At 40.4% G+C, this 18,754-nt stretch overlaps 1 protein-coding gene across 12 annotated transcripts in view; it reads left to right on the top strand.

The window, feature by feature from the left end:
- CADM1 (cell adhesion molecule 1) overlaps positions 1 to 18,754 on the top strand; it is a 243,093-nt gene that overhangs the window by 175,158 nt on the left and 49,181 nt on the right. For all 12 annotated transcript variants that reach the window (XM_083808365.1, XM_083808362.1, XM_083808361.1 and 9 more), the window contains 4 exons: positions 8,899 to 9,045; positions 10,170 to 10,322; positions 13,997 to 14,134; positions 15,964 to 16,119. In XM_083808365.1, the coding sequence (XP_083664491.1) occupies positions 8,899 to 9,045; positions 10,170 to 10,322; positions 13,997 to 14,134; positions 15,964 to 16,119 (594 nt within the window). The remainder of the gene's footprint in view (positions 1 to 8,898; positions 9,046 to 10,169; positions 10,323 to 13,996; positions 14,135 to 15,963; positions 16,120 to 18,754) is intronic.

Below are 18,754 nucleotides of genomic sequence, written 5' to 3'. Positions count from 1 at the left end.
TGCTTTTAGACACCAGGTCCATTGTGGTGAGTGTGGCTTGTAGGAATCTTTCTCCAAATGGTCAAAATGCCTTACCTTGAAATATGGTCATATTCTGAAAGGCTGTTTCTGGCAATTGCTATAAATTCTGTTCTCTCACAAGACTTGATTTGGTTAGAAATGTGGAATAAAAATCAGACTTGCAGAACAACAGGCTTTGTTGCAAAAGACCGTGCTAATCCTGTGAGCCATGACGAATTCTTCTGTGCTGTGTTCCCGTGAGCCTTGTTTGCTGTGCCCCGCCGAGGTCAGTGACAGATAAGATCTGTATCGATTCTGAGCATCCTCTGACGGTAACCTTTGAAGGGACAGGGAATGTATGGCCGTGGAATTTTATCTATCAATATGTGAGTAATAGAAAGACAAGCATGACATCTAATCCCAACACAGGTGACAGATCATAAATCTGAACTGATATGGTTACTGGTAATGGGAGGCCTGCGAGAGGGAGGGCTGAAGGGGCGTTGATGAGCACGGTGAAATTAGGAAATGCTTCAGGCTGAGAGATCTTTGGGCCAAAAGCATATAGGTTTTTGTCATAGGAGAAGGGTTTGTATTCACAACTGCAATATGTAAGATCAAAATACTTCAGATGGGATGTGGACTGTTGGTTGTTCTTATCAAGTGACACAACATAAAAGTCAGATGCTCACTGCACATGTTGACTTTTAAGCAGGTGCTGTGGGGGGGTTGTGTTGGACTCGTCCTCGTGTTTGTTACCGTTCGTCTGCCGTTCAGCTCAGGCTGTGCTCGCTCTGAGAAGCGCCCAGCCCCGCAGCGCGCCGTGCCGCAGACGTACCGCGGGCCGTGCCGAGCCTCCTGCAGCGCTCCCTCTTCAGCTAGAGACGGGGCGCTCCCAGCTCCCGGCAGCCTCCGGGGTAAATAACAGGGAGAATTTTAATAATTCAGATGGAGCACGGGTTTAGTAAAGGAACTGCTTTCCTACGGACTAACAATACTTAGCCGGCTGTGTTGCTTTAGCAGTATTTCAAATCAGTTTTCTATCTTTATACCCTTTTGGTTAGACACCAGCAGAAAGAATTCCCCGATGCAATTTCATCACACAGAAATTCACAAATGTTTAAAGTAAATAAAACCCTTGGTGTCAGTTCGGAGCTGTTGTCATCTTTTATTCTTACTATTTAAGCATGAAAAGCAATAAAGGTGGCTTTAGCATTTTTTCTTCTGCAGAAATTTAATAGCTGTGCACAACTTACTCAAATTTGCAGTATATTTTTCTGAAGTGTATAATTCATAACGTAAACATGCTCCCCATAATAAGCAATTTTTAGCACAATCTTGCATATTCTCTCAGAAACCAGGAAAGTAATTCAGTAGAGAAATGTTAGCTGTAGCTTAGTGAGAGGTGGGCAAAGGAGTTCTCTGCCTCACTGGGTGAATCAGTGATGAAAGGTGCTGAAAGCATTCGCACGTGTGTACGCTTGTTAAAATATGTATTGAGAAGAGAGGGAAAATAGGTTCCTGCAATTACAGAGGTTGAGTAAAACATATGACAAGAAAATTAAATAGCTTGCACTGAGGATGCTGAATGGTCGAAGTGTTTTCATCCCTGCAGAAAATGTTAGGGAAGCTTGCTGAAATTCAGTGTAAATAACAGAATGGAAGGCTTGTGGTAGCTAGGCCAAATTACGGGGTTGCTAGTAGTAATCCATTTGGATTTACTGGTCATCCAAAAATAACGTGTGCAAGCTCTTCACCTTAGATTTGGTGATGAAGCCTGTCAGAGAAGGTTGTCAAACAACCTTTAGATAACCAAGCCTGGAGAGCAAAATGCTGTGGAGGGTGATGAAGAGAGCATCTTCTGGTGCTGCTGCTCTTTGGGGACAATCTTGGCCCTTCTGGTAATGTAGTATGAAGCTTTCATCTGTTGTCTCCATCTTTTTCAGTTTCTTCTTCTGAGAAATGATGAACCTTAACAGAATTGTTCTCTATTTTGAAAACAGAGGCTTTGCACTTAATACCAGTTACTTCCTTAATTGACAATCTGCTTCATTAGTGATAGGCAGTAGCTGTTTTCTTACAGATCTGTGACGCTGGAATAGTTTCCATGAATGTTAATCACCCCTGCCCCTTTTTTCTGCTGCAGAGGAACTAATACTTTTAGCTTACGCTCTTCCAGAGCGCATGCATCAGGTGATATCACAGCTTGCAGCAACAGAATTGACGTGGAAATCAGCGCCCTTCATCAAAGTAATCATTTTAAGGCTAGCTTTTGTGGTAAAGGAGGAGTAATATGCATGAAATTTGAAAGTAAACGTTAATGCAGGGTGAGCATTACTATATTGATTTGCTGTAGTCTCAACTTCAGACATGGGAGGGGAGATATTCTGTCCCATCCCCTCTATCTTGTTTGAGCTTCAACTGCTCAGTTTGGTTCTGAGGCTGCAGTGGGGTGCCTCGCTGTGAAGTAGCCGTCACTCTTGATACTTGGGGATTTTACACAGGGAAAAACTTCACATTAGGTTATTGAAGATGACAGACTTGCAAAGTAAAACAAACTTGAATATGAGATTTTCTAGAATTCTGTTTGTTTACCACCAGTGCTTTTTTTGAAGAGCTTCTTCCCAGTGGAGGTGGAGTTGCATTTTGGTCACACTAAGACAGTTGCTAGTCATGGAGAAGATTTTGAAGAGAGAGTAAAAGCTACTTGACCGCAGTAAGATCTCAAAGATACTTGACTGAAGGTCACAAAACTGGTAATTAGATCTTATTAGAAGATAAAGTTGCTATTTCAAAATGTTAGCTGTAAATCCTGGTCGAAAACAATCTTCCTCTGAGATCGAGGATAAAATTAAAAGAATAGTTGTCAGAAATGCCCACATGTAGCTTTAGGTTCTGTGGCCTTGGGAGGGTTTCTGTTATTGAGTATTTTTGCTTGGGCTGGACGTAGAAGAGAGTCTCCGGGGCAGAAAGATGTCAGAGCAACTGGCAGACAGCTGACGTGAGCCAACCCTCGCCATGGGCTGGTGGGGCTGAGTCACAGAAACCCAATTTTATGCTAAGAAATTGCCCTTTCACGTTATAGTCCAAAAGCACTTGGCTTCCTCAACAGAAATATGAGTAGTTCTCCCAACGCAGTGTTATTCAGCATGATTGTCATGATCTGTTTACAGCTGTCTCAAAACGTATTCCTCCCCCTCGCTCAGAGCCCTCCTGGGATACGAGTGCCGGGGCCGGGCGTCTCCGCTCCTGGCTCCCCCCTTCCCCTTCCCCGGGCGATGCGATGGGTGCTGGCACCTGCTGCAAGGTGGTGTCTGATGCGTGCCAGCACTTAGCCCTGCCGCTCGGCACGTCAGTCCTGAGCTTCTAACGTGGAAGGCTTTCGGCATCTCTCTTTGGCAGGCAAAATGGACTGGGAGATGCAGAGAGACTAATAATGCGGTGAAATTATACTCACCCAGACTGTCAGGGCTAACAGATGCCCTTGAAGCAGGTTCAGTCAGCGTTTGGGGCCGGAGTTGAGCTGCTCATGGAGGCAGGATTGCACAGCTTAGTGCAAAGCAGCTCCGTTAAGTAGCAAAGACTGATTTATGGCCTGTTCCTGGAGCACATCCTAGCAGTGTCACTCTGAGATGCTTTTGAGGGATCAGAAGATCAACCCTTGTTATTGTTTTATGGTGGTTAAGGAGCACAAGTGGGGTAAAGGTCTGTTGTTAGCACTTCACATGAACGCTACAGCATCTGCAGGCTTTGGTGAAAGCACCACCTGCCATTAAGGCTCCCATTCTTACCCTATTGGTTTGAATTGCCTGGTCAGTCGTTTGCATTTATGGGTATAAAAGCAGCATGCCGCCTTTCCTCCTTCCCTACCATGCTTCTCGAGTTGTTCACAATAAGCTTTTTTATATGGGTGGAAGACAACGTATCTATTTCTGTATATTTGAATACATGTTGAGGAATAAAGACTGTTTGTTATTGCATGGTTTTTAAGCATTATTATCCAAAGCCAAACCCAGCCCTTTTCATCACTAGTGCAGGATGCCCTTGGCTGCAGCAGCTTTCCTACCCGATGGAAGCCGTGTCACACGCTCACATGTGTAGGTATATTTTGTAGACAGCCTGATCTAAAATTGTTATCATTCTTTTGTGCATGAAAAGATGTCATGAAATTAACTCCGTAGAAAGCAACTGCCTTTTCTTGCCAACACAATTAGCGTGGATTGTCCATTCTTCTCAAAAGATCAAGTGTGACGATTGTTGCTTTTTAAAACAGTTTGTTAAGACTTCAAGACCAGATGCACTGAGCTCCAGCAACTTGCTTTCAGCGCACTGCTGTCGATTCTTTTCTCTCTCCTTAAAGCAAATTTGCTGAGAACTTAAATGGTGATTTGTTCTCCTTCTTCGTGCTCTGTAAGGTTGCTATATCTGATCACTACAAAATATCTGTTCAGTTACTGTAGTCTTTCTGAAAATACAGTTTGTGATACTTAACTTAAGGCAGTGCTGTCTTCATGATGGGTGGAAAGAGCACAGAAACTGCTCAGGGAAAAGCAGTAACAAGGAGACAAAGCTTTTGGAGTAGGTAGGTTGCTAGGCATTTGTAACTAAAAAACTTGTCTAATGTTTGTCTCAACCTTTGCTGGTTATTTAACCACTATATTCTTCCTAGATAACTGAAATTTGTAAGTTTTTTTTACATTAAAATTACATTAATTCTGTGGATTGATCGTCATGTCATTTTTCATCAAAGGCATGAACAAATGGTTTGTTTTGTGTTTTTTTAAGCATTATTTTCCAAAGCTAGACCCAGCCAAATTCAAAAATCAAAGTGTTTTTTCCCCCTTTGACTCAATTTATTAAGAACAATTTTGTTTATGTGTGAGTTTACATACTTCGTGTTTCATGAAAATTACTCTTTCTTGGAAAGCATTTGTGTTTGCATTCTGTATACTGAATCAGCAGTGCAGTTGGTCATGATGAAGTACTCATGGCTAGTGTTTTGTTAGGAATTGAAGAATCATGTTCACAGGCACGCATTTTTAATCTTTCCCTCTTTTCTCCCTGATGCTTCGCTCTATCCTGATGTGCTACAATTCGAAAAAAGAATTAATTTTCAACGTGACCACTGCATATGAGCCAAGGTCCCCGTGCTGTGCCTACCTTAGAGGAACTTGTTTTAAACACGATTTACTGGCCAATATCTTCTTACTTTGCAGTCTTAGAAACAACTATTGCAGTGATCTAAGGCAGAAATACAAGTGCAAAAATTAATTGTATAGCATCTAGCCAAAGCTTTTCCCTAAGTATGGTATCTCTCCAATTTATTCTCCCCTCCAGTAAGTGTAAAATATGTCAGTTTTTTACATTGCACAGAGAGATTTCAATACATGACGCCAAAGAATTGCTTTGGGTAATAAAGGAGACATGCATAGCATTTTTGTTCTTCCCCTTACATTGCAGATACCTATTTTAGTTGTTATGCTTGCTCATTAATATTATATGTTGCATGTGTGTCAGTTCACACTGAAGCCCAACCCTGGAAGCTGGCTTAATACATGTTGCTCTCTTTTTTCCTCTCTCAATAACAATGCTTTATACTTTAGATCAAGAATGTGTTTGCATATTACGTCAAGTGCAAGTTTCTGTAGGCAGTGATGAAAAGCTTAGTCCAGGAAAGCATGTTTTGAAAATCTGCCTACCTGTGAGCACAGGTTATGTGCGCACACAGGCAAAAGGATTTCTTTCTGAAGTGTGCATAGGACTTGAAAACAAAATAAAAACAAAACAAAGAAAAACAAAGAAAAAAAAAACTTTCCTAAGAGATTCAAACACCTAGAACACCCTGCAAATATGTACTATTTTCTTCATAACTTTTTTAATAGACCCGAAAGGGAAGGTGAATTATATGGACCAAGTTATGTTCTAATCAAGCAATCCTGCACCTTATTTGAAATGTTAAGTCAGATCTTTGAGTCTGTCCATTATTGGCATGGGGCACTGATTTCTACTTAGGTTTGGAGTTCTCAACAGGAACGTGTCTGATACAAAACCAATGCATGGGGGCTTTCATATTCCATTCACATTTAATTAGATGAAAATACGGCAAGAATAATTCTGTTGGTTTTTTTCCATTTGCCCTGCTCATGCTCTGCCCCCCAGGAGTACTGCTAATTGGCAAATGTTTTCAGAGTTCTTTATCAATAGCAACTTTCCTTTTTTTCCCCTCTCATCTACTGTGATTCTGTGTGGGATCCACAAAACTCAGCTTCTTCCTCCCTCTCCCCACCCAGATCTTTTCCCTGTTACAATGATGTTGTGGTACTTTCAGTGTATGTATTTCAATGAAAGTTAATGCTCAGAACACTTGTGTAGTGCCAATAAATATTAGGGAATAACTTCCTGAAATGTTGAAATTAAAATGGGTCTAGAGAGTTCTCACTTCACGTTGCATTTTTTTTATTTCATTTGAAGTTTGTAATTGATGCTGTTCTCAGAAATAGCTTCCACGTCGTGGTAACTGGGAGCAGATGTGAATGCAGATAACCAGAAGTGTTAACTTGTACTGTCTGGTGCTGTTAGTTAAGCAAACAAATTTAGGTCAGCAGAGCAAGGGAATCTTTGCAAACAGCAGCCGGATAGGGTGCCCTTTGGTTCAGAATAAATACACAAAAATCCATGAAGGTTGAGATGCTGGCTGTTGCAGAACAAGAAGCTTTGTCCTTATGTGCACTGTGCCTGTCATTAACCCTAAAGCCTGAGGGAGAATAAATACTTCCTGGAGACAGATCCTGACGCCAGCCTGGACCTAGATGCTGGACTTCTAAAGCAATCAGTCAGCAGGCTTAATGTAGCAGCATTCCAGCATGAAAAGCTTCAGTGGTTTGAACTTCAAATAATTTATTTCTAAATTACTTCTACTGTAATTCTTATTAATTCAAATAGGCTTCCAAGCTGATGTAAAACTCAGTAAATGCAAGGAACAGTTTAATGAATTGAAAATAGGATTGAGTCTTTTAAAGTAAATGTAAAAAAAAAAAAAGCTTGCAATAGTTGCTTAGATGGAAATCGAATCTTAATAGCTTTGTTAATGATTTGTAGTGAATATTGCATTTATGAGAACATACCAAGCTGATCCTTGTGCAAGAACCTTGTTTTGAATGGGTTTGATAAAATTACTCCCTAGAAGCAGTTAGTGATGTTTAATATTTTTGCCTGTGCTGCTGTTGAAATATTTGAATGTAGCGTCCCTCAAGTTTACACTGGCATCTGGCTGCTGAAGAGGCGCTGGTTCTTCTGCCCAAAAATGCAAACCCTATTTTGTGTTTTACCAAAACCTTGCATTTTTCCATTATAGCCAACTTAGGAGTTGGACTGTCCCCTGCCCTGTCCCTGCACAAACACGCCGTGAGGCAGCAGAGGGCTCTGGCACGTGGTCTGGTCACCCTGCTCCAGCTCCACTCGGGTCAGAGTCCTTGGTCAGATGCCCACACACCTTCACTTAATTGGACAAATTGACAGTCAGGGTTTCAAAATTTCTCCCACTTATTTCGTTTCTTATGCCATCAACAAGTAAAGCTTACTTGCACTTGCCTCCTTGTCCATAACGTTTGTGTGCTTTGAAAGCAGACAGGATCTTGCTCCTCTGCCTTTCCAGCGCAGTCTTCTAGCTTTAACCTGATAAAGAGTATGTGGAAAAACTGAAATGCAAAATACTTTTTCAAATTATGATCCTCTGCAATCTTTAAAATGTGAACCAAATTTTTCAGTGTGCATCTGATGTAATGATTCAATTCATTAGAGAGAGAGTTTTGAGGTGATGACCTATAAATGATTACAAGACTCCCACGGCATAATTGCATCGAGTTCTTTTTTCCTGCCTCTGGACATTAATAGCACCCACTGATTAGACATTAAGTAAAAAACTAGCTCACAAAAGTATATCTGTTAAAGTCAAAGGATAAATGCCTTTTACAGCAAATTGTTCTTTCAAGGTAATTTAACAATATTTGTCTTTTTAAGAGAGGAAGCAAATTCTACTATCTCCGTGCATGTGGCATGGCCCTTACACGCCTGGGGCTGACACAAGTATTAAAGCCTGGAGGGATGTGTGAAGTCCAGTGAGATTTTTCCCCAGTCCTCTACTTTTTGTTTATTATTTAAATTATAATAGAGAGAATGTACTGAGTTGAAGTGACTTTGCAATAAAAAACAAGCTCTGTAATTGGGCCATACAGTAGTCATTTTGCAGCTATAGACCTCCCTTCCAGTTGTTCCTCTTTAATTCACTGATGTCCAGTACAGCTTGGGGGGGCAGAATACTTCCTTGAATTCCCTGGTATTGTAATTCTGTGTAGGTGTATTGCATCTGTTCAATGAAAATAATACCAGCCCCAGAAAAAAAAAAAAAAAAAAGGCTGTGGAATATGTTTGTTTAGTTGTTGGGGTGGGGTGGGTAAAAGGTTTCTTTATAAACCGAGCTTGTTGGAGGACACAGGGTAAACTACTCACAAGCTGATATTCCTCCCTTGCCTTCCCAAAGTTCCTCTTGAAGGAAATAAAGTCCTTCCTCACTTCAGCAGATCAGGAAAAAATCCAAGATCGTTTTGGGCACAGTGGCCCGTGGTTATGCTGCTGGACACGTACTGCACAAACCCTGACTGTACTGCAGTGCCGGCTCCTGACCTCCTGAGGCTGCCACAGGGGCTGGCACGTGCCGTGTAGATTCAAGCCTCCCAGACTTTGCACGATGCCTTTTTCCAACCCGAGGCAATTTTCTACTTTGAGTGTAGGAGCCTACTGAAGTTTGCTCTTTTTGTTGGTACTCAGTTATATGATTCCAAATGAAAATTGCTGATGTCATTTATGATTTTCATATTTCATCTTCCCTTTCTTCTTAAGGTGATGGTCAGAATTTGGTTACAGAAGATGTGACGGTAGTGGAGGGAGATGTTGCCACCATCAGCTGTAGAGTCAAAAACAGCGATGACTCAGTGATTCAGCTCCTGAATCCCAACAGACAAACGATTTATTTCAGAGATTTCAGACGTAAGTTTCATCTTTTATTATTTGGTAACAACGTTTTCTGTACCTTGCTTGCACTTGGGATAAAGCATTTGCTGAGATCTCTTCTTTTAATTTAATGTTAGACACTTAAAGTTTAGTCAATTCTTTAGAGGGCAGATGAAACAGGCAATCATAATCTTTCTCCTTAATGGAAACCTTGATGGTCCCCTTTAAAAGTCAGACCGTCTTACTTTGCAATAGGAATTGATTGTAGTAATTCAGGGTGAATTGCAATTGAGTGCCAAATATTTAGCTGACACAAACAAATTGAATAGGGCAAAGCAGAGACGGTGCAATGTTCTCAGAGGTAATCTGTTTGGTTTGAAGACTGAAATTTTCAAGACAATCTATGCCTCTTTATAGCCAAAACAAAATCTCCCATCACTACGATGTCCAGTGAACAAGTCTGGCTTTGTTTCCTGTTGTGACAATACCATGGGAGCCTCATAGCGGCAATGAAATGTTTGAAATTCTTTGTATTAATGTCACAGCAGAGACTAGAGATGCTGGCATGTTGTGCTGAGCATTATAGAAACACATGGCAGATCACGTTCTCTTCTGAGACAATTTATGATCTACAAGTACGGGAGGGCAGTGGAGGCTGGCTCACTTCACTTGTGCTAACATTTGTGGCCTGTACTTTTAGCTGGGGAAATTTGAAATGCTTGGTTTCCAAATTCCTAAAAGAATTTAGGTAGCCGCTACTCATCAGGAAACAAATCTTAAATGATCCTTTTCCAGATTTTATCTTTCACACTGTCCCTGGTTCACTCACTGCACACTGAAATGCAAGCATATAGAAAAGGATTTGCACAGTAAGCAATTTACCTATGCATCCCTAAGCTGTACGAAGATAAACACCATGTCAAAAGATTTGGTACTGTGCCCAGTGGATTTGCTTATGTTGATTCTTTGTAATGATTTGAGAACAGAAGTATTTTATAGATCCAAACTTAAACATAAGAAGCAGGATTACAACTGCTGTCAGGAACCCAGGGGGTACTGGCTTAGATGTTACTCACATTTCTATAGACTTTTGACTTTTTGTTGTGAGAGGAACTGCTGCATTTGTCATCACAGCCACTGACGATCCCTTTGCTCTGCAGCGCTGAAGGACAGCAGGTTTCAGCTGGTGAATTTCTCCAACAGTGAACTCAGAGTGTCATTGACAAACGTCTCTATTTCTGATGAAGGAAGGTACTTCTGCCAGCTCTACACTGATCCCCCGCAGGAAATTTATACCACTATTACAGTGCTTGGTAAGGACCCAATAGATGCTTGTGATGAATTTTGCAAGTGCTCGTGCACGGGGTCTGGGTTGGATAAGACAGTAGTACAGGGCTGTGACTGGGGAGTTCTGCCTGCCCAGAAAGAGCCACAGCGCTCCAGTGATTTTTGGTGAAGTGTAAGTATTGTAATACTAAGTGCTCTCCCACTGGAGACCAGCTCAGCTCTTCAATAGGTCAGTGCAGCTTCGTACTTGAACTTGCAGGCACAAGAATTTTGAGGGCTACGTGCAAATACCGTGGATTGCCCAGTGGCGTGTTATGGCCATTGTGTATTCTCCCTGTCTTGCAGCATGCCCCTGGTTGCACACCCAGTGTGTCTTTGTAGGTCGTGTTGTACTTAGTGTGATTATTGGGTCTTCCCCATTTTTTTCACAGCAAATTTTTGGCTTCAAGGAATAAGCAGAGGTATAAGTGGGAGGTGTGATTTCTACTTCTAAGCCTCTGTTTTACTTGGGCAGGTCACTTGGAAATTCTGCTGGGTTTCCTGCCATATATGAAGTGGAGTTTAGCACACGCTTTGTTTTGCAGACAATTGGCAGGGATTAATTTTTTAACTGTCATATTGCCTGTCTGTAAGAACATCAAAGTGAATCATTATGCTTTTGGGGCAAGTCTGAACCTGCTAGCATCCTGGAATGGATATTGAGTGGCTTCGCAGGACCATATGTGCTGTTTAAGACAAGCTTTCCTCTTGCCATGTGTCCCCTTCCTGTAGGGCTAGAGAAGACATATTTCTTAAAAGCAAGGGAATTTATGTTGTGATGGTTGCATCTCATTCTGTGAAGAACGAAAGAAGTCAGCCAGAAAGTAAAAGCTGTAGAAAATGTCTTTCAATAATTATCTGATTTACAGAGGAAAAATAAATTAATGCTTCATAACATGGTAGAACAATTCAGTTCATGAATTTTGTGTTCTCGATAATCTGACTAATCTGGTCATATACTAAATCTTTTCTTCTAAAACTTGGGAATTATATTACAATGAAGAAAGACAGCATTTTTGCTTGTCCATGATAATTTCTTAAGGGCAAATATTACTAACAGCATAGCTCAGTAACCTCTTATCATGTGAAGATGCGTAAGATTTTGTTTGTCTATTGACTAACTCAAGGAAATCTAAAGTTCGACTAATGGAAAGTGATAGTTCCCTATCAATTGTAGCAAACATTTTTCACATGCAATGGAACATAAGATCTTTCACTTGACATCCTAAAGTTGCTCATAGGAACATAGGAATTGCATAGGAATTGCTGTTTGCAGAGTTGAAGTTAATTCTGTCCCTTCCTTAATTCTGTCCCTTCCCCCCCACCTTGCTCATGCTTTGCAGGACTGTGGATACGCAGCTGCAAGACTGCTGTGGTTACGAGCAATAGCAACTCGTGCTATTAGAGCTATTTCTACAGATTATCAGTGGCTTTTAAGATTCTCTTAATAGGAGAACCTGCATTACAGAGCATGATATAATGTAAGATCTCACTTGCTGATTAGTTTAAACCTTTCTTCTTTTATTTAATGAGATTTGGTTCTTAGGTTTTTATACATTGTTTAAGTAATGTTTATAAGCAGTTCTACTACAGCTATTACATTTATCAACAGCTTTTAAGTCCTAGTGCAGTTTCCAGTATCCATATTAGAAGTTCTCTTCCAGCTCTTCTTTGTAATCATGCATACACAAAAATGTTTTGTGGTATTTAATCTCACTGCTAACAATGTGTTTGAAATAATAGTATTTACTTTATTCACCTATTAGCCAGCACTGCATGTCTTTCAAGTGGGAAACATAATGCACTTGATGGCTTTTTTTTTTTTTTAACATACATTTTGCTTCAGAATTCAGGGGAAAGTCTGTTTTCTTGTCTTGTACTTCAGTTGTTTGTTTTTTTTTTTAGCAAAATTTGCAGCATGACCAGTGTGTGCCTGCCTTTCCCTCACATTCATAATGCAGTGTTTTCTGTCCACCTTTATCACATACTCAGGCAAAACCTTAGTTCACAGGGCAGGCAATGAAGATAGATGTTTATTATTAGAAGACTAAGGAGGGGACTGTTTATCTTAGCTAACATTTGTACTTAGAGATAGGGTGCTGTGAAGCCAAGGGTAGCATGTCTTTCCTTTCTTCCATATTATTGACTCCCTAATTAGGAGAAAAAATGGGACAGGGCAGGGGAGTAGTTATCCGTGTCAGTACATCGTTGGTCCTCCTAGGAATTCATTTTCCACCCAAGATCTCTAAGTCATTACTCAGGCTCCTATATATTTTAAGCTATATCAAAGAGTAGTTTTGTTGATCTGCTTCTAATGGTACTTGCTTTGGAGAGCAGAGCAAAGTTTTCAGACATCCTTCTATGCAGTCAGTGTTAGAGGAGAGCTTCACACTTTCTTTTCCTTGAGTAATGTTCTTCCTTCCTCTTCCCCATGACTTTAATGTCTTCAGTGAGACTATATGTAGATTTATTCATGCTTAATTGGAACATGTGAAAATCTCCAATATGTAGCCTGTTCTGTTCTTTTTAGAGAAAAGCCACAAGTGACTAATTAGTCCATTTGATCATCTGGATGGTATTTATACATATTTGTTCTTCATTAGCTGAAAAACGTGTTAGTCGCATTTGAACTATACAGTTGCTTAATCATACCGATCAGAGCAAAGTTGAGTTTCCTTTGGAAGTTCTGTGGGTTTTTTCCCTGTAAGTACAACTCGGCGCTGCATGAACTCTTGATGTTCATTTTTTTTCTGTCTTTTGCCTCTCTAGCTACTGGTGCTTCCATGGGGAAGAGACTTCTTGTTTCTATGTCATAATTTTTAAGCTTGTTTGTCATGTCTCTGGGTTATGGTGCAGTTGTTATCACCCTGAAGCTCTGGCCTGTTTCTCAACATTACTGGATTATGTTTCATGCAAGACTCTTGGTGTGTAGAGAACACTTGTCTGGGGAGAATGGCAAACTACCATCTCAGAGTAACTACCAAGTGATGCAAGAATCTGTCACTGGATGCAGAGTTGACCCTCTCCTCTCTCTGGGGTGGTTTTATGTTTAGTTTGTGGGAGTAGGCAGTGTTGTTTAAAAGGTGATGGCAGTCCAACGTGGTCTTGTGCTCAGTGCCTTTTGAGCATTTTAAATGAGCTTGATGTTTGCTGGCCTGCTTCCATTCCTTAAGGCTGAGGCTTGAAACTGAACAGCAGGAGAGAAAAATTGCCTTCTGAGGTTAGAACTGCGGTAAGTAATGCACTTCCAAATGTCAGCTTTGGTGTTTCCTCTGCCTGTCAGCACAAGTCAAGAAATGTGCATGAAGTCAAACTGTATTTTTAAATAGCAACATACACAACTGAATAGCATGGAAAACTCGAACTTGTCCATGGAGTGGTGCCTTGCTAGGAGAGAGAACAGAAAGTTAAGAACTTGATAAGTGATAATTTGTGAAACCACTTTGATTATTAGGTGGAGAGTGAAAGTGCTTACTCTGATTACTGTGAAACCATCTATCAAAGGATTTGATCGATTGAAAGATCAAGTAAATGCTGGTGGCTAGTTTACTCTGGTAGATTTTATGTTTTTTTCAGAAGATCTTGTCTTGTGTTAGTGATCAGAAAATGTCTTACTTGTCTTCTCATCAAGTATGTGTTGTGTTGTTTTTTTTCATTTTAGTACCACCACGCAATTTGGTAATTGATATCCAAAAAGAAATTGCTGTTGAGGGAGAAGAAATTGAGCTGAACTGCACTGCCATGGCCAGCAGACCAGCCACCACAATCAGATGGTTCAAAGGAAACAAGGAGCTAACTGGTAGATGTATCCTCTAAGTCACTTGTTTGTTTTTTGTTTGTTTGTTTTTACATAGCTGAAATAATTCATGTAATATTGTGTATTTGTTCTCTGCCACTTAAAAAAAAAAAAAAAAAGCAAGCTGTTTTAAACACCAGCTTGGGAACAAAAGAGTATGTGGGCAGACGTAAGTTATTCTTTAACACAAAAGGGCTGAACTTCGTTTCATCCTCTGCCTACTTGCCAGAATTGAATACAGGGTTCTGGAGCCATTCTGTAACTGCAGGTGACTTTGAAGAGCCCCAAAACTGTGCAAAGAATTTATTTCTGTGGTTGTTCATGTATTTTTCTGCCCTGTTTTAGGTATGAGTAAAATCATTTGCACTTCGAACTGTAAAGATTTTCAGTTCACCTTCGTATCCAGTTCTTTTGTTTATACAGTATTTTTTTCTGTGTTCAGTGGAATATTCATGTAAGATGGATTTCTCCTACTCACCAAAACCTGGTTGCTCCTGGTATTAGCACATTCAAGTCACTGACACTGATTGCATGTGTCATGCTGTTAGTTTAAGTCTGCATGTAGATGTGAGCTTGGTTGACAACACCTTTGTGCTGAGACACTGAAGGGCTCTCTACAGAAGTCCAGACTCATTACTTCAAATCCAACCCCCCTGCAAGGGCAAGATAAAATCTTCTATTTAAGTACAACACCTACAAGCATCCGAGTATGACACATGCTGAGCGTATGCTGATAAAGGTGGAATGCAAACCTGCTGCTGCTTGAAGTGGTGCCCCACTGATTTTCAGCACCTGTTGTCATCTAAACGTTATACCGATCTTCAAATGATCTCTTTCTTAGTTCCCTTTCCCATTCTGGCGGGCAGCAGTGCAATAGTATTTGACCCTTCATGCTTGACCTGTCCAGCTTCTTGATTGAGTTTTCTTGCGTTGGCAATTGAATCCCGGCTTTCCTTTATCTTTGAAGACTGCTGAGCTGAGTAGTAGCTTCTTGAAATACCAGTTCACCCTGCTGATTCTTTGGATGTTTTTTAAACAGAAGTAGGAAAACTGAAATACTTGGTTGTGGGTTGTGAATAGAGTGAAAATGTAGCTTCTCTGATCAGAAAGCCTTTCCTCTAAATATAAAGGGATGTCACTTTCTGCAGCTCTCCTCGTGTTTTACTTTAATATATTATCCAGAAATATTTTGTGTTTAAAAGACCTCTGTTACAAGTTACTCTTAATGTTTTGACTGTGTGATCCGAATTCTTAAATAAGAAGCCACAGATAAGAGAATTTGGAAGCACAGCGGAGGCACACTATCAGCAAGTGCTTGCAGAGTTCATGGAAAAATTCTTTCTCTCCTGTCTTGTCTTTTCTTTCTTGATTCAGTGTTGTGTGTTACACCACCTAGTAAATCCTGAACTATGCTTTGCTTCCACCACTGTGGTTATTCTCTTCTTCAGATGGAGTACTGCTGAAGTATTTCAGCCTATCAATACTACTTTTAATTAAGTTAATCTGTTTAATCACTTTTCTAGCTAATTGTTGATTCAAGAGTGGGAGGGGATTTGTAGCTCCATTGATTTAAGAGTTTGGGGATTTGGGGATGGTGTAAGGGGATTGTTAATCATTGTGGTAATGTAGTGTAGATTTTAATCAGGAACAAATTCTTGGAGAGGTGTGTTACTCCATACCCACGTGCATCCCGGCCATAACCTTGTATCTGAAGAGGGGAAATAGATGCTGAAGGGAGCACACCACCTGAGCGCAGAAATAAGGAAGGTGAACGTATCCAGTAGATGCTCCCCCCAGTCACTGTCTGCTTTTCTTTTTCATCTCCCTGCCAGGCAAGTCGGAAGTGGAGCAGTGGTCTGATATGTACACAGTGACCAGCCAGCTTTTGCTGAAAGTGGGACGGGAGGACGACGGGGTCCCAGTCATCTGCTTGGTGGATCACCCTGCTGTCAAAGACTTGCAGACACAACGTTACCTAGAAGTCATGTGTGAGTAGCAGAACTTGTAATGCTTTTAAGGTATAAAATTGCTCACTTAAGACCTCAGGAACCATTTGCTGTATGATTAGATAAAATTATAGTGTAGATGGAGTTTACATTCTGTTCTTTAAAAACTGAAATAAAAATGTTGGGTACCATTTAATAGGTTAAGCTATGACTTTTCCCAGCCCTTTTGCAACAGCATAAATACATTTATTCTCTTAAATAACTTTCCTCACATTGAATTTGCACCATGAAAGGTTCTGGCTGGGCTTTAAAATTGCCAGGAAAGATTAAATCTGAGTATTTTTCTTTTAGCAACCTACTTAATCTCTCTGAAAGTGTTTCTGTAACACGACATTAAAGCAACTGGCCACCATTGTGAGCTTACTGGCAAAAACTGGCCACCATGCAAAAGAAGTATTGGTATTGTGCGTTGTGAACATACAGTTCCATCTGTTTTTCTAAATTAGGGCAAGATGAAGTATGCGGAATCTGTAGCAACACCACTGACAAAGGCCTACAGATTCTTTGCTGTAATATTCCTACCATGTTCATTGTTAATAATGCGTTTTCACTTTGTTTAGGAACTGTTCTACTGTATGTGATGTTAACAGGGTTTCTGAGCAGTTATCTGAAAATACCAGTGGTCGCAAATGCGGACAGGCCTGACTTTGAGCTGTTGGAGATAATGGAGCTGCTATATGCACATGCTTCTGCTCAGAAAATGGCTTCCAAAACCAAAGTCAGACAGTCCTCACAACATGGTTTGGGTGCCTCAGAAAAGCAGGGGTATTAGGATGATTCAAAGCACATGTTTTTTTAGGTTCACTTCAACTATAACATTACATTAAAAGGGGAAGAAGAGGTTGTATTAATTTATTTCATCTGCTTCGTTATGTAGTTTCATTATGAACATCTTGGTTACAATTCTCGTATCTCTGAAACTAGAGTAAAGTAATGTTCATATAATGAGGAAAACAGAAATGATCAGATAATACCTAAATTGGCAGATACTAGATTTCTTGTGACTGTGCTAATGTGTAATTCATTTATGCAAACTTAATGTCCATTAACATTTCTTGTAGAGCTCCATTAGCTTTAATAATACATTAGCACCTTTGTGAGGCTTGATCAAATACTTAACGGGGAAAAAAATCCTATCTTCCCTATTATGTGCAGATACTGAAATCTTCCAGGATATCTGGATATTTTCCCCTTGCTTGAAAGGGCATCTGGTTACTTTTAGGCTTCCTTTTAGAAATTGCACTGAAATCTTGATAGTTTGATGTGATAGGGGAGGATCAATGATTTGTTTGTTTGTCTGTTTTGGGAGGGAACATTTTTTTCTGTTCTTCTGTTCTTTCTCCATATCAGATAAATCTCTTCCTGACTATTTTCATTTGCAGTCTTTACAGGGTTGGTTCCATACACAGTGAAGGCAAACCACATGTAAAACACAGTTATTTGGATGTTAAACATGGTATGAATTAAAATGACCGTTTGTAAACAGAAATTATTTACAGGGACTTGACCCACGTTAGTCTAGTTAGTTGCTTCAGTGGGCAGTAGCAGATGGCTTGAGAGAAGAGTACCAGAAGAAGAACATGTAGTACGTCGTAACCTTGCAGCTCCCAGCAAGTAGTGGCTTCAGGACTTCGTGTGCTGGAGGATGTCCAGACGTTTGCATTTAATACCTACTGCTGGACCTGAACTTAGGGTAGAAAAGGCAGTCAGAGCGAACTTTTACCCTTGAGCTTTTCTTGCTTCAGTCTTGTTGACTGCAGCTCAATTCTTCAGAATAACACGAGTAGAAGGAAACTTCATGTCTTCACCGACCGGCATCTCAATCAGAGCTTCTGTTGACATGAACTTAGTCTCTTGGGGAACTTAGACTCTGACAATCAGGCCTAATTGATACTTTCTCAATTGCTTTTTAGATATAGGATTTGCAATCAGAACAGATCTCTTCCAGTTGCTGTTCATGCACTTTCACTGACCATATTGTTACCTTCCAGGCAAGCAAAATGCCAAATCTCCAAAGCAGCAGCATTTAGCATTCACTGATCATGGTAGTGTATGTGGTTTTAGCTGCTTTTCTTGCAGCCACAGAGGTATAACTCAAGATCAGTCGCGTGTTGTTTGTTGACGTGTCTGCTGTTACATTCTCTCCCATTAAATCTTGCCCATTCACACTAAGGGCACAGCGGATCCACCCCTTTGGAACACCAGCAGGACATAGTAAAGTATTTTCTCAGTGGATATTGTATTTCTCTGCACTAAGCGTATCCAACTCAAGCAGGAAATGTGTTGGGGAAGGGCAGGAGGATGATGGATGGAGCCTTCTCGGATAATGAGGTATTTTTGTCTGACTAAATTTCAGGAAATTGAGAGATTTTGAAAGATACGATTCAAAAGTTTTTAAAAAACAGAACCACAGAAGACAGAACAACAAAAAAATTGCGTAGTTTGCAGTGGGGGGGAGGGAGGGGTAGGGTACATGTCATCCTCGAAAACTACTCAAAACACAACCTGCAAAAGGGAACAGACAGTGACCTCAGTGTTGTTTGTGCAATCTTGAAATGAAAAAAGGCATTTTCAGAGGTTATTCTCCCATACAGTTCAGCCATTTCCAACATTTTTC

Source organism: Anser anser (assembly GCF_964211835.1).
Source record: "Anser anser genome assembly, chromosome: 22".
Classification (NCBI taxonomy): domain Eukaryota; kingdom Metazoa; phylum Chordata; class Aves; order Anseriformes; family Anatidae; genus Anser; species Anser anser.
The sequence above is the reverse complement of the archived record's forward strand: the minus strand, read 5'-3'. Positions and strand labels throughout refer to the sequence as shown.